Source organism: Malaclemys terrapin, chromosome 23, assembly GCF_027887155.1.
Source record: "Malaclemys terrapin pileata isolate rMalTer1 chromosome 23, rMalTer1.hap1, whole genome shotgun sequence".
Classification (NCBI taxonomy): domain Eukaryota; kingdom Metazoa; phylum Chordata; order Testudines; family Emydidae; genus Malaclemys; species Malaclemys terrapin.
The window spans coordinates 17,140,447-17,155,710 of record NC_071527.1 but is presented as its reverse complement, the minus strand read 5'-3'; the positions used below and the strand labels follow the sequence as shown (position 1 = coordinate 17,155,710).

The following is a 15,264-nucleotide window of genomic DNA, read 5'->3' as shown; positions in this document are numbered from 1 at the left end:
CGCCAGCTCAGGTGAGCGGAGGTGGGGGAGACAGAAAACAGGCCCTGATTTTGACCCCCCCCTCCCCTAAATCGAGACGACGGGGGAAGCCATGGAATTGACGAGAGGTTTGGATCAGGGCCGGGTCTCGGGACCGGAGGGGATGAGTGTCACAGGCGGGTGGAGGACTCAGATGGTTCCTACCGGTATCGGCCCAGCTCTGGGACGGCCTGTTCCCGGGGCAGGAGCGAGAAACAGGTGCAGGGCTCAAACCCCAACAGTGTGTGTGTGTGTGTGACCCCCATCCTGAGCTCGGAATAGGACCCAGGAGTCTCGGTCCGGGGGGGGAGGGGAGCTCCTGGCTCGTAGCCCCACTTCTGGAAGGGGAAACTGTCCAGAGGAAGGCCTGGGTATCCGCACTTCTTGGTTCTATCCCGTTCTAAGCGTGGGGGCAAGTGCTTAGAGCAGGGCGGGAGTGGAAGCCAGGAGTCCTGGCTTCTACCAGCTCTGACCACTTGGTTGGTGACCCCAAGCCAAGTCAATGCCATGCTCAGTGCCTCAGTTTCCCCACCTATTCAGTAAAGGGGATGGGTGCCCAGGCTTCCCGGCCCAAGATTTAGTGCCTGCCCCCAATCCGTTGTTGTGCGCTGTTAGAGATCTGCCATGCCCCGCCCCAGAGGTGGCTGCATTTCAGCGGCAGGTCACAGGCATTTGGGAGTCTTCGCGTCTGCGACCGTTTAAATGTCACGGACGTTTGCCTGCTGCTTTGGTTCTCGCGGCGCAGCCGGAGTTCAGCATCTTCACCCCCTCGTTGGTCTAACCAGCCCTCCTGTGCCCTGCAGATGTCGGGGAAGGTGGCCGGCAGCAAGCACACAAGCCAGGGCCGGAGGGCGGTGGAGCAGCTGCGAATAGAAGCCGGTCTGGAGAGAATGAAGGTGACACGACCCCCCCTCCCAGTCCCTACACTGGGGAATTCATTTGGTGCCGGATTGGCCAGGCCCGGCTTTTCCCCGCCGGTGAGGGTGAGACGGGAGTTCTGCCTAGGCCGAGCAGGACTCCTGGGTTCTTTTCCTAGCTCAGACTCTGTTTCGGCCCCACCTCCACTGGAAACCAGCCTGAGGCCTAACAAACTCACGTCACCGGGAGTAGCAGGGGAGGTGACGAACCGGCAGCGGCTGCCAATCTGGAGCAGAAGAGATTCAAGGCCTAAATGGGGACCTAAGTCCCCTCTTATTCACACACACCTCCCTGGGAAAGGGCAGGGAGGGGGAAATTGACATGACAGGCTCCTAGTTAGAGGGGATCTTTCCCCAGGGGGACACGCCCCAGAGGCAGAACCATTTGATTGGGGCGGGGGCAGGGAGGGGCACAGCCTTGCCCCATGCCAGAGCTGCCTGCCCCTGCCAGGGCTCAGATCTCCCCCTATAGGGTAGCACCGCACAGGGGCCTGAGATGGGGCAGCTGCTGCTCCCCAGTGGGGAAGAGTAGGGGGGTCCCTTTCCAGACACTCCCGCCCGCAGTGTGTGTGGCGGGTTTCCAGCCCTGCAGCGGGCCGGGCACAGGCCGCGTTCAGGCCCGTTTACAGGACGGATTAGAGGGAGGAACACGGTAATTGCCCGGGAGGTGGTGGCGGGGTCAGGACAGCATGTTCCTTTCACGCGTGGTTTAGCGGGGCCCAGCAGAAAAACAGATCCTGCTCGGATCAGCTGCAGTCGGCTCCGAAAGGGGGAGGCAGCGCGGGGGGATGGACGGGGCGGAGGCTCCTGGCCCCTTTCAGCTCTGCCGGGATGGGGCCCTCCCCGCTGGCACTGACCCGCGCCAGGCCCTTATGTAAAGCCTGCGCTGAGCGGTGGCTGGGTAAGGTCCTGACTCCCACTCCCCTGCTTTAACCACTAGACCCCACTTCCCTCCCAGATCTGGGAACAGAACCCAGGAGTCCTGACTCCCAGCGCTCCCTGCTCTAACCACTAGCCCCTGCCCCCACCCCGCTGTTTGGCTTTGTTCACCTGCCAGGTCTCCCAGGCAGCCCGTGAGCTGGTGCAGTTCTGCCGGGCGCACGCCCAGAGCGACCCGCTGCTGACTGGTGTCCCTGCCTCGGCCAACCCCTTCAAAGACCAGAACACCTGCAGCATCCTGTGAGGACCCTGGACCCCCCGCCCCAGCCAGACAATAGGGAGCAGCCGGGTTCCTAGCATCGTTCCCCCTCCCCACACTGCGACCCTGGCCCCAGCCAACCCCTAGGGAGCGGCCTTGGAGGGGACATGACGGGTTCCACCTGTGTCCCACCCTATCACCCTGCGCCCCTCCCCCAGCCAGGTCAGCGCAGCCTCGTGTGCAGAGAGGAGACGTTCCGACCCCTGGGCCCCGATCCCTCCTGCTGTAAACCGGGTGAGGAGGAGCAGGGAGTTGGGGGGAAAGCGTGACCCTGCTGCAGCCGGGGGAGCTTTGCCATCGCTTTCAAGGCGACCAGGATCTCCCCCACGCTACAGCAACCCCCCTGTGCGCACACGAGGGGGAAGGGGAGCCAGGCCAGGGCCAAGCCAGCCTAGCTGCCCTGGGAGATGGGGATTGTTCTGGGTCCTCATTCAATCCACCCCCCTGGGGCTGCGGGAGGCCAGACCGGCAGCTGGACAAGCTGCCCCCACTCTACTAGGCTGCCTCATCCCTGTCTGGGAGGAACCCCCCCCCTTGGGGGTGAGGACGAGAGGGAGGAGCTAAGACTCAATGGGCCGTTCCATTCTCAGCCCCCCTCCCTGGCTGCCCAACTCCGCCCCCGACTCCCTGCGTGACCCTGGGAAAGTCACTTCCACTCCCTCCTGCCTCAGTTTCCTCAGCTGTGAAACAGGGATGATACTTCCCAGGAGGGGGATTGGGAGGCACTGGGTTACTACGGTGATAATGGCCTGGTTGGCAGACAGCTACAGCCTGCCCCTAGCGATGGCAGCCGGTTCTGCACACAGGCGGGAAGGGCTCTAGATCCCCACCGACCTGGACTGGATCAAAGCCAGGAACCGTCGTCTCACGTTGTGTTTGTGTAACCCCCGGGGCCCTGATCACGGCTGATGTGCTCCTAACACCCCTCCTAATAAAGCATGTGCAGCCCAGTCCCCGCCCCGTGTCGAGTGCTTCGCTCAGCTTGGAGCCCAACCTGGCCTGGGCCCTTCCAGTTCCTGCTTGGCTGGTGCCAGGAGAAAGCTGCCGCGCCTGGGTTTTCAAGGCTCCGGCGACTGAATTTAAAACTAAAGGTGATTTCACTGGGAAGGGGATAAAAACCCACCGACATCTCGACTCAGATCCTGTCTGGCAGAACGGTTTAATCAACAACATTAGAACGTGCGTCTCACCTGCGTCCCTGTAAGTTACACGGCAGCTCTGGACTCTGTTTCGAGCTGGTCAGCCCTTGCGGCGAGCACCCCCGGGCTGCGCGGAGCCGGGTTGGATGGTTCTGAGCCCTTAGGGCCGTCCCCTCCCGCACTGGGACCTGGCTCTGAAAGCCGCAAGAGCCCTGCGCTGTGGGGAAGCAGGGGGGAGGCAGACCGATAAGTAGCAGAGGCCGCCTGGCAGGCAGGCCGGGGCGTGATAACTAAGGAGCCCAGCGGGTGGGAGAATGGGAACCAGAGAGAGCGAAGTCAGTGCATCGAGCAGGGAAGGGCTGGCTGGGCTCTGATCCCCCTGGAACCGCTCTGGGAACGAACGGCAGGGCCAGGGCGAGCTCAGGCAGGGACGCTTTGACCTCCTGGCTCCTTGGGCCTCTTCCAAAACGACAACGAACAAACGAATGACAAACGGGGGCTGGAACTCTGGCCCCTCCCCCCCGGGCGCCGGGGGCCGCAGCTGCAAGATGTGGCTCCGCGGATCCAGGCCTCCATCAGGCATTGAGCCTCCAGATTTCCAAGGACAGGCCCCCGGAGGCAGCTACTACAATGTTGCCTTCGGCGCTGATCTGTGGGGGGAAGCAGGGAGCGGGAGGGGTGAGTGTGACTGAGGCTATGTCAAGCCGGGACGCCCCAGAGTTCCTGCTAAATACACCCTGCCCCTGCCCTGAGTTTAGCCACACGGACAAAGCGTCCGGCATTCAGCCCGGCCTCAGATTCCCTCCCCGGGGCAGCAGGGTCGCTCCCCTGGGCGCAAGGGGAAGGGAGCGCCCCCGCGGGCCGATCTGAGGGGTCGCCCGCCCTGGAGAGCCAGGGAGAGAGGGAGGCGTGGCCTGGGGAGGGTGCAGGGACATGGACATTCCCCCACTGGCAAGAACACACTAGACAAGCCGGCTGGGAGGGCAGAACGGCCAGGCGCCCTCGTCCCTCAGTTCGGAGTCCGGGTTCCCCTCCTTACCCCGTTCAGCACGTTGTTGTGCGTCTGTGAACAGACAGTGTGAGGCGGGTCCGTCGGAATGTGTATCTGGAAAGAGAAAACTCTTAGGGAGGCTGCCCAGGGTCGGGTGAATCCATGGGGAGGAATGGGGGGGGCCCCTTTCCGTGCTATTTTTAGGAGAGCCCATTGGTGCTTTGGTGATCAACAATCAACACTAGGGGTCTGCATTGGTGCAGTTCCCCCGGGACTGGCCGCCGGTGGCCGGAAGAGGGGCAGCAGATCCTCGGCCCAGACGAGGCTTGGATCGGAAATAGCTCATTTGCACAATCCTTGCTGTTCGCGTTACAGAGAAGCATGTTCTCTTCCAAGGACCAAGGCACAATCCTTAGAACCCTCCAGGAAGCAGGAATCACCCCTCTCCCCCAGGTGGGGAAACTGAGGCACAGAGAGGGGAAGCGGCTTGCAGCCAAAGTCACAGAGCTGGGGTTGGGACTTGGGTGTTCCTGGCTCCCAGCCTCTACGAGCAAGTCGTGGGGAGCGGGGTGGGAGAAGGATTCCTAGGGAAGCATGGACCTTACCCGCAGGGTCTTGTCAGTGGAGGTCGTGTACAGAGTGCCCAGGGAGTGCCAGACGCCAGTGATCTGGGACCGGTGACCCACGTCGAAATACTGTGGGGAGGAAAGAGACACTAAGCCCTCGGCAGACCTCCAGCTGGGACGCACCGCGGGGGTCTTTGTTCCTAGCCCGTGTGGGTCCCATGCATCTCTCTGTTCCTAACCCATCACCTCATGCCAGGGACTCTCACGCATACGCATCCCAAGCCTGACCAGCGGTACCCACTCCAAGGTGCTTCGGAGGGCCCAGTCTAGGGCGTCGCAGGTCAGATCACACCAGGACCCCCTGGAAATCTACGTATTTTCGGTATTCATGTGGCCCCACCACCACAGTATCTGAGCAGGCCACGATCTAACCACCCCCCCCTGTGAGGTGCTATCGTTATACCGATGGGGAACTGAGGCACAGGGTGGCTAACGTCACACAGGAAGTCGGGTCGCCCAAGTGCCAGGCAAGCTCCTTACCGCTGCGCCATCCACCCCAACAGGCCCATCTGCTGTCATCTCAGCTGGGTGTGTGCGTGGGGGTCAAGTAGCAAATGGGTCACTGAGAGCCATCTCCCGTTCCCTCCAGGGCATGGGGAACTGAGACCCATCCAGCATGGGGCTAATGGAGGAGCGCCCTCAAGTGAAACTGACGATGAAACTGACATTGGCTGAGTTCAGGGCCCCAAGCGGCAGGCAGACAAACAAGCAGCAGCCCTGGGGTGAAAGTGGGGGCGAAACAGGCCCAACGCTTAGCAAGCCTGCACCCCTCTGTTAAGCCCTGGATCGGGGACCCCTGCATACCCGGATGTGCTGGAAGCAGCCTCCTCGGTTTTCAAAGACATAGAGCAGCCCCTGGTTATCCCCGGCCCACAGCTGCGTCCCCTGGTAGGACATGGAGAGCAGGTAGGAGTCCAGCTGCGGGAGGAAAGGGAGGATGACACAGCTCTGGGGGAGGATCGGTGTCTGGGTGGGCACCACACGTTGGGGAGGATGAGTGGAACAGGAGAGAAAGGCTCAGGTTTCAGGGGGGGACCCGCAAGCCCTGTAGCACGTTTAAGAACAGTCTGTTTCTTACAGGGCTGCCTCCCTCATTGCTGGTGAATGAGCAGAACACCTGGCTAAGCTGGCAGGAGGAGCTCCAAGTGCTTCGCCGTCATTAAGCACCACAACCCTTCCTCTACGAAGGAGGCATCTGTTACCCCACTGTACATCTAGGGAAACCGAGGCACGGCGAATGACTTGCCAGAAGTCAAACAGTACGTCACTGGCAGACCCAGGAGTCTTCACTCCCAGCCCCCACCTGCTCTAACCACTAGACCCCATTGCCCTCCCAGAGCTGGGGAGGGAACCCAGGAGGCCTGACTCCCTGCAACCCACACCCTCCTTCAGATGCAACCAGTTGGCTCAGGGACTCTCTAATAATTACGTATTCTCCTCCCCTATAATGTCCTCAGGTAGGGAGTGTCTACCAACTCCCATCTCCCTCCTCTCCACGGTGATTCCAGGCAACCTCCACTGCCCTGAGCAGGTAGGAGGGAGAAGAGCCACCAGCTCCGGCCACCTACCTGCAGCCTCTGGAGGACGCCGTTGGCCCGTCGGTCGAAGACGACCAGCGTCCGGTCCTCGCTGCCTGAGATGATGAAGCGATCATCGGCCACGAGGGACAGGACGGCGCTGGAGTGGAGCTTGCGGCTCTTCAACGGGGCCTGGGCAGCTGCCGGGAAGGGAACAGCGTCAGGATCTCTGCCGGGGTGACTGTGGGGATCCTAGCCAGGTGATGCCTGCACTGGGCCCTGGGGCAAACTAATACAGTTGAGAGGGGAAGTAATGTTCTATCCTGCACCCCCACCCGCACGGCCAGGGGGCCAGCAAATCTGCACCCCACCCCACCCTTGGAGCAGGAGATCTCCACCCCCCACCCTGACCCACACTCTGAAGTCAGGGGGCAGCAGACGGTGACAGTCTGTCCCGCTACGTTCGCCCCTTTTAGAGGATTATGGTAAAACGTGTACAGAGTATGCCTTGAGAGGTATCACTTGAAAACTCATGAATTGCTGATCCTTATTGTCTTGGTAAAATGGTGTGACAACATTAGATGTAAAGTTACACATTGCGGAGACATGTTTCCACATTCTGGAGGGCAGTCGCAAACCAGTTCCTCAGAGACAAAAGGCTAGACTTAGGGTACGTCTATACTTACCACCGGGTTCAGCGGTAAGCAATTGATCTTCTGGGATCGATTTATCGTGTCTTGTCTAGACGTGATAAATCGATCCCGGAAGTGCTCGCCGTCGACGCAGGTACTCCTGCTCCGCGAGAGGAGTACGCGGAGTCGACGGGGGAGCCTGCCTGCCGCGTGTGGACCCGCGGTAAGTACTTTATAGTTTGAACTAAGGTACTTCGACTTCAGCTACGTTATTCACGTACTGGGGGCTTAGTGTGGACCAGCCCCATGCCTCAGCTTGGCGTCAACGAGGTCAAGTGGCCCATCGCTGCATTAAGTGGCCACTCTTCTGTTGGAGACAGGGTGTGGGCAAAAAAAAAAAAAAAAAAAAATCTACATTTTGACAAAATAGCAGCTTGAGAATCCTGCCCACCCAGGCTCTCTGTCCCCTGAACCTTAGCTAGAGGTGAGAAATGACTACATTGACTACGTAAAAGGATCAGTGGACACAAGTCAGATATCAGGAATGGCAATCTACAAAAACCTGTAGGAGAACACTTCAACCTCCCCAGCCACACAATAGCAGATGTAAAGGTAGCCATCCTGCAGCAAAAAAACTTCAGGACCAGACTCCAAAGAGAAACTGCTGAGCTCCAGTTCATTTGCAAATTTGACACCATCAGCTCAGGATTAAACAAAGACTGTGAATGGCTTTCCAACTACAGAAGCAGTTTCTCCTCCCTTGGTGTTCACACCTCAACTGCTAGCCGAGCACCTCACCCTCCCTGATTGAACTAACCTCGTTATCTCCAGACTGATTTATACCTGCCTCTGGAAATTTCCATTACATTTCTCACGCCAGGAAAGCTTATGCTCCAATACATCTGTTAGTCTTAAAGGTGCCACAGGACTCTTTGTTGCTTTATATTGGGAGAGTGGATGCCCCAAACCATCTCTCCCTTTCTCTCTGCCCAAGGCATTGACAACACTTGAAGAACAAAGGATGCAGCACTGGACTGGAGAGGGATCCTGACTGAAAGATTCAGCCAGGAAGACTGTTGGAACTTGTGGTGCGAGAGACCTTTGAATTCACTTCGGGAATGTCTACACTGGCAAGTTTCTGCACAAGTTATTTGCAGTTATTTTTATGAAAGTGCTGGAATTAAACTGCGAGTGCCTGTCCACACTGTGCTCCTTGTGACGGTGCAGCACATCCACATTAGCAGCTCTTGCAACGACAAAGAGAGCAGTGCATTGTGGGAGCTATCCCACGGTGCACTTGGCCGCAGGGTGCTTTGGGAAGGGTTTGCGATGCCTCACGGGGCAGGCGCAGCGTCACACGATGTGATCAGGTTCCCAATCTCATCATTCCATGGGCATCTTACTACATCGTCAGCTGCTTTTCAACTGAAATGGGGGGGGGGGGAGGAGGGAGTGTGCGTGTGTATGGAGGGGGAGAGGAGAGACTGTTTTGGGGGACAGAGAGAGTGTCAGCATGCTGGCTTGTAAAGATCAGACAGCGGCAGGAAGCAACCAGTCCTGAGGCAGGGGAAACCCCGACATCAGCCCCTGCCTCCCTCCCCAGCTCCCTGCACAGCAATCACACTCTCTGTCTCACACACACACACTCTCTCTTTCCACATGTTCGTGTCCCGGAGCAGCACAGCACCCAAGGGCCCTCAGAAACAGAGCTTACAAAGCGGAGGGGAGGATGTCTCCAGGGAATGAGCGGAGCAGCCACTTGGGGACTATGGGACACTTCTGGAAGCCAATTGATTGCTTTCTGAGCTGTAATGCGTTAACTCTGCCAATACAGGGCTGGACCCTCTGCGCTTTAAGGCTTAGGACTCTCATCAAGATGGTTTTTTCTCCAACGCTGCAACTGAGGCGTTTCTGCGCACAAAGTGGCTTGGCCGGGTTTACCCCTGGGGGGTTACACCGCAGAAAGCGGCTTTCTGTGCAGTAACTTGCCAGTGTAGACAAGGCCTTAGCTTGTTAAATTAGGTGTTAAAGGCATTTTACTTTTTCTTTGTAACCAGTTCTGATTTTCATGCCTCATTACTTGCCATCACTTTTTGTTGTTAATTCATTTGTTTGCTCTATTGTTTTATCGAAACCAGGGTGTTTGGATTGAAATGTTTGGGATCGAGGGATCATGGGGGATAACAGGATTTGTGCAGATCATTTTCTACTAATGAACGACGGACAATCTATGAGCGTCTCTTGTCCAGGACAGGGCTGGATGGTACAAGCTGCACATTTCTGGCGGGGGGGAGAAGGTCTGGGCTTGGGCGTTTGCTGGTGTTGCCCTGAAGTGTCGTTCAGGAGGGGCCGGCTATTGCACTCATACAGCGTAGCTGGGAGTAACTTCCATGCTGGAGGCTGTGTGGGCAGACCTGGAGTGGTTGCTCCCACGGCGAAGCTGTGTAAAAGGCACCCCAGGTTGGAGAATTGAGGGGACACAGCTGTCCATCAGTCAAAAGTCACACAGATCTTCACCTCCAGCCAGTGGATTTTCCCTCCCAGGTCCCCACAGGGAGGCAGGAGGAGGGGAGGGGTTGCCCCAAGCCTGGGGTGCCCAGAAACCCCACAGAGCAGCATTTCTGCTACCCCAGCTGAACTGGGCCAGGCCTGCTGAGCAACAAGCTCCGGCAGCATCGGACTCACTCCCCCTGGACCCCTCAGGACTCTCGTGCAGCAGGCCTTTTGCACAGCCCTGGTGGCTTCCCCCAGAGATAAGCCAGGTGGCTCGGTATCATCAGCCCCATTTTACAGAGCGGAAACCTGAGGCACAGCAAGTGGAAAACAGAACCTCAGGGCCACGGGACTGGGAAAGGACCTGCTGCATTGGGCCCGCTGGGTTCAAGGGTGCAGGGCTGGGCCCAACCAACAGCTGGAGGCTTGATCCTAAAGCCAGCCGCGGACACTAACCTCGCGGGTCGTACACCGTCACCTTCTTGTCGTAGGTCCCCGTGACCAGGATGTCGGGCAGGTAGGAGAGACACAGCACGGGAGCTTTCCCACTGGGAGTCGGGGAGACAAGATAGCGAAGGGAGAACAAATATGATCCTTCAGGACGAGCCTCGTCAGCCCCCCCAGGGCTGGAATGCCCAAGGCCTTTGGTCCCTCTGTGTCCATCCTCTGGGCGGGATCCTGATAACGTCTGCACGAGACCCTTCTCCTCCCGATGGTACTTATCAGAGCCCCATTACCGTAATGTCAGAGCACCTCGCAATCTGGGCCCCCCATTAGCGTAATGTCGGAGCACCTCGCAATCTGGGCCCCCCATTACGGTAATGTCAGCGCACCTGCCAATCTTTAATGCACGTATCCTCACTAACCCCGTAGTGCAGGGCAGTGCAGTTATCCCTATTGTATGTGTGGGGAAACAAGGGCCAGATTTGTATAGGTACCTGGGCACCTAACGCCCCTGGGTGTCACTGGGAGTTAGGCACTGAGAGCTCTTTAAAAATCTGTCCCCAAGTGACTGGCCCGAGGTCCCACTGGACTCTGCTGAACTCTGCTCTCCTGCGTGCCGGGCCAGCGCTCTAACCATTGCACCCTCCCTCCTCTCCTGACAAGCAGCAGTCTCCGCTGAGCGTCTTTGCTCTCGGACGATCCCCCTACCCCCCTGGCTGTTTTTTAAGCCCATGACGTGGTTGGGGGGCAGTCTGTCTAGCAGGGACTGCACCGCGCAGAGCCAAGTTGTAGTAAGCCACGCATGGAGATGCAAAGGAACGGCTTCTCGCCCGGCAGCCCCCAGTCCCGGCTTCACCCCACTTCCCCGGCTGGAGCCGTTGGCCTCCCCCACTTCGGCGCTCTGGTCTAGACTCTGCCCAGCAGCACTGAGCACGGCCGCCCCAACCCCGGTCTCTAAGGCACAGCAGATGTGAGTGGTGGCGGAGACTCTCCCAGAAGGCGGAGGTAGCTCAGGGCACCACCCAGGTGGCTGAAGGAGGAGCTGGTGGGAGCCAGGCTGGGGTCGCTTCCTGCGGAGTCAGTGGTGCAGGGGAGAAGGGGAAACGGTACCTGATCTCCCCAAACTGCTGCCCGTCGGCCTCTATGTCCCACAGCTTCACCGTGCTGTCCCAGGAGCCCGAGCACACCTTGTTGTCTCGTGAAGCCAGTGACCACACCCAGCCCTGCACCGGGAAAGGGAGAGGAAAGGGTTAAAGTCGGGGGCTGTCCTTTCCTGCCCTTCTCTGGTGTCTTTCCCCAAAGCCCTTTAGCCCCCCTGCAATACACAGAGTTAATCCCAGTGTACGGACAGGGAAACCGAGGCACTGAGCGGGGACGCGAACACAAGTGGTCTCAGTATCCATTCCTGTGCCAGTCACTAGACATGCTGTCCCGGTTCAATCCAACCCGACAGAAGGCAGGAAGAAAGCTCATATTCAGCACAGGCTTGGGCAAAGAGGGCACAGGGAAGGGGGGACTGGGCCGGGGGCATTTCCCCTCCAGGAGTCTCAGCAAGACTGGCACCCCCAGAACAAAATCCCCATGTCATGCCTACTGGCACCAACTAGCTCCCCTCTCCAGCTGCTTGGGCGTATCCATGCTGGGGACAGAGTGCCACCGGCCCCTTTCTCCAACTCAGACCCCCTCCACCCCAGAGGGTGAAGGCCAGATTCCCACCTTGTGCGTCCCGTTGCGTTCCGTGCCCAGGGCTTTCACCAGCACCTTGTCCGGGGATTGGCCCAGCTCCCGCAGATCCCACAGGTTGACGTTCCGATCCCGGGAGCCCGAGACACAGAGAGCCCCGCCCTGCAAGAGAAGGAGACAGACTGGTCATGGGTCCTTTGAAATGGGAGAAACAGAACTCCTGGAGCCAGAGACCAACGTGGGAGTCACCCCAGCTAACAGGGCTCGGAAGATAACACCACCACAAGCAACTGTACGTGAGAAGAGTCTTCCACGCCTACTCCGGCCAACAGCTGCGTGTCATGATTAACGATCAGCAGCTGTTGAACCCAGAAGTCCTGACTCTGCTCTACCTCACTAGACCTCACACCCTTCCCTCCCACAGCCAGGGGTCGAACCCAGGAGTCCTGACTCCCAAGCCCCACCCCATCTCACCCCCAGACAGCAACGGCCAGCAAAGGAGGACATCGGAACTCACCTGCAAGAGCAGAACGGAGTCGATGGAGGCGAAGTGGCCGTTGGCGAGGGAGAAGTACTCTGTCCTCCTGCCATCACAGGCCCAGTGTCTGAGATGTTCCTCTAGCTCCATGCAGGCAGCCGGCCAGTCGAAGTCCTCCTCTGCGTAGAAAGGAGGAGATCGCAAGGATCAGGGTGAGGGGTGTCCCGCTCTGGGCAGGGAGGGAATCTGGGGCTTCCAAAACTGCTGGGAGCTTTGATCCCAAAGCCACTCCCCATCCCCTGCACCAGGTCGAGGTGAAGCTATGTAAAAATCGCTTTCTTCAGGGCAGTGGCTCTCAACCTTTCCAGGCTACTGTCCCCCTTTCCGGAGTCTGATTTGTCTTGCGTACCCCCAAGTTTCACCTCACTTTTAAACTACTTGCTTAGACAATCAGACATAACAATACAAAAGTGTCACAGCCACACTAGTACTGAACAATTGGTGGCTCTCTCATTTTTATCGTATACTTATAAAATCAATCCATTGGAATGGAAGTATTGTACTTACATTGCAGTGTATAGTCTACAGAGCAGTAGAAACAAATCACTGTCTGTATGAAATGTTAGTTTGTACTGACTTTGCTAGTAGTTTTTATGTCGCCTCTTGTAAAACTAGGTGACTCTCTAGCTGAGTTGATGTACCTCCTGGAAGAGCTCTGCATATCCCCAGGGATACAAGTACCCCGGGTTGAGAACCACTGCTTTAGGGTCCGTAAACCCTCCTCTTCCCAAGGACGGGGAAATGTCCCCTCTAGAGGCCCCGACGCGGCCCCTTTAAATAGATGGGAGCAAAGCTAAATCACAGCACTGCCACCTGGGAGCATCCCAAACCACCTCCCACCCCTCACTCCAAGGAAGGGCAGGGGGGCTACTGCCATTACAGAGGTGAAGCAGGGAGGGGACCTGGCCAGGCTCACATCATGAAGTCAGCTGCAAAGCAGGGAACAGAACTCAGGGGTCCTGATTCCTAGTGCCCCTCTCCACTGTAACCACTAGACCCCCTTCCGGAGCTGGGGATAGAACCCAGGAGTCCCAACACCCAGCCCCCTGCTCTAACCATTAGACACAACTCTCATCCAGAGCTGGTGATAGGACCCTGGCGTTATCGTTATCCTCCCCCCACAGCTCTAACCAGCAGCACCTCGGCAGCAACTAAATCTCAAGGTAAAGTTAACTGAGGGACCTCTCTGAGGCCCATGAAATAGCGTCTGGTCCTACAGTAGAACCCAGGAGTCCTGGCCCTCAGCCCTTGTCTCTCCTCCAAGTCCCACCTCCAGTGAAGAAAGTCCAATGGAGATCTACCTTCCACCACCGGGTAACACCCACTGATCCTCTTCTGAAGGCGAATCCTCCAGGTCACTGGGTCCTGCACAATATCCCTGAGGATCCGACAGACCAAGGGCAAGACCTCGAGAACAAACCTGGCTTCCAGGTAAGAGCAGATCTCTAGGATCAGCTCCAGAGGGAGGGCTAACAGCCCAGAGGTCACGTTGTCGCTTGCCGGAGACTTCTTCAGCTCCAGAGGAGACCTGTGCTCCGATGCCTGGGCCCCGGGCCCCACGGAGAGTGACTCGGGAGGTGCGCACTGGGCCTTGTGGCTGGGCTGAGCAGAGCCGAGGACGCGGTCGATGTATTCCTGAGCCTGCGTGTCTGGATCAACCTTGTTCTCTGCGTCGGAGTCATTGTCGGAGCCGTGGGGGTCCTCAGAGGGGTTCGATGCCGGGTCCATGGCTGTGGAAGCAGTAGGGACAGCGAGAGTGACGAGAACAGCATAGGAACAGCACAGAGTACGTAGCCCGGAGCAGATCGTAACACTGGCCACTCTACCCCACACATATGGTACAGCAAGGGACAGGTTCAGTCCACCAGTCCCTTTCATTCCGCCAGCTCATCCAGCGGCTGTGCGTGATCTGCCCAGGGATGGCGTTTAAGGCTAGAAGCGATCATTAGATCATCTGGCCTGACCTCCTGTAGATCACAGGCCATTCAGTGTCACCCAGTGACCCCAGTAACTTGTGTTCGGCTAAAGCATCTTTCAGAAAGACAACCGGACTGGAAGACAAGATGGAGAATCCACCACTTCCTTCAGAGTCTGTTCTAATGGTTAATCTTCCTCCCTGTTAAAAATCGGGGGTCTAATTTCTCATTTGAATGTGTCTGGCTTTAAATTTCCAGCTGTTCGTTCCTGTTCTGCATTTCTCTGCTATCGTCCCTCTAGACCCACCATTGCATCCACCTGCTGTACCAGACCAGACCCGCAGCCCTATGTCCTCCGCTTCCCATCCTCTGGTTCTGAAGTTTTTCCCAAAAAGGGGGGAAAGGAGAAGTGAGGACCTACAGACTTCTCCGTTGTTTTCCAGCGTCTCAGCTTTCATAATTAATTAATAAAAGTCTTCCGCTGTTGTGATCGTGAAGAAAACCTTGAACACATGCCCTGACTGTAACATTGCTGGACTCTGCAAAGAACCGGAGCTCAGAACCCCGAGACGGGGCTGTCGCCCCAAGAGCGAGCGACACAGCACCAGTGCCTGAGTTTGCAGAGAGCCTGAGCCCATCGCCGTGAGCGGAGGGGAGGTGCTGCATTCCAACAGGTTCTCTCAGAGGCCCTCTCGGACAAAGTAGGAATTTTCTGTAATATTGGTATGGTTCCTACGTGTGCCTCAGCTGCCCTGTGTATTTGCCTTGCTACCCAGGGTGGGTACAAAAGGGTTATCTATGGAGAAGCTGGAAAGACAACAGGAACCCCCAAGGCTAAAACAGTCACACCTAGCCGCCCAGAAGAGGAGATCCCCCCCCCTCCGCCAGGACGGGAAGCAAAGGCCTCCGCTAAAGAACAGAGGGGACAGGTGTCGGGGAGAAGGGCTGGCCTCTGGGGAGCCAGGGAAGCTGACAGAGACAGGGGTGGATTCCACAGCAGTTTGGCTGATGGGCCCGTCATGGCCAGGCTGGCCCAGGGTTTACCGCCCCGCTCCCTCCTTACCCCCGGGCCGGGGCCGCCCCGCCTCCTCTCGCTCGTCACTTCCGGCGCGTCCCCGCCTCCTCTCGCTCGTCACTTCCGGCGCCGAGAGG

At 57.9% G+C, this 15,264-nt stretch overlaps 2 protein-coding genes and 1 long non-coding RNA gene across 5 annotated transcripts; 2 read left to right on the top strand and 1 right to left on the bottom strand.

The window, feature by feature from the left end:
• Positions 1-821: 821 nt before the first annotated feature.
• LOC128828408 (guanine nucleotide-binding protein G(I)/G(S)/G(O) subunit gamma-7-like) lies at positions 822-2,443 on the top strand. The gene is made up of 2 exons (XM_054013076.1): positions 822-914; positions 1,993-2,443. The coding sequence occupies exons 1-2, from the start codon at positions 822-824 to the stop codon at positions 2,116-2,118; spliced, it is 219 nt and encodes a 72-aa protein (XP_053869051.1). The 3' UTR covers positions 2,119-2,443.
• Positions 2,444-3,268: 825 nt separating this feature from the next.
• FBXW9 (F-box and WD repeat domain containing 9) lies at positions 3,269-15,224 on the bottom strand. 3 transcript variants are annotated; one of them, XM_054013135.1, is made up of 11 exons: positions 15,176-15,224; positions 13,498-13,926; positions 12,176-12,315; positions 11,692-11,820; positions 11,086-11,198; positions 9,988-10,079; positions 6,458-6,606; positions 5,694-5,807; positions 4,869-4,958; positions 4,312-4,377; positions 3,269-3,922 (listed from the first exon to the last, which is right to left on the bottom strand). In XM_054013135.1, the coding sequence occupies exons 2-11, from the start codon at positions 13,922-13,924 to the stop codon at positions 3,848-3,850; spliced, it is 1,395 nt and encodes a 464-aa protein (XP_053869110.1). In that variant the 5' UTR covers positions 13,925-13,926; positions 15,176-15,224; the 3' UTR covers positions 3,269-3,847. The 3 variants fall into 3 exon arrangements, with proteins under 3 accessions (XP_053869110.1, XP_053869108.1, XP_053869109.1); XM_054013133.1 differs by lacking the exon at positions 15,176-15,224 and adding an exon at positions 14,420-15,069; XM_054013134.1 differs by lacking the exon at positions 15,176-15,224 and having other exon boundaries at positions 13,498-14,386.
• Positions 6,582-8,238, top strand: LOC128828439 (uncharacterized). Its single transcript, XR_008443190.1, has 2 exons — positions 6,582-6,666; positions 8,033-8,238. It is a non-coding gene; the product is annotated as an uncharacterized LOC128828439 (long non-coding RNA).
• Positions 15,225-15,264: the final 40 nt, after the last annotated feature.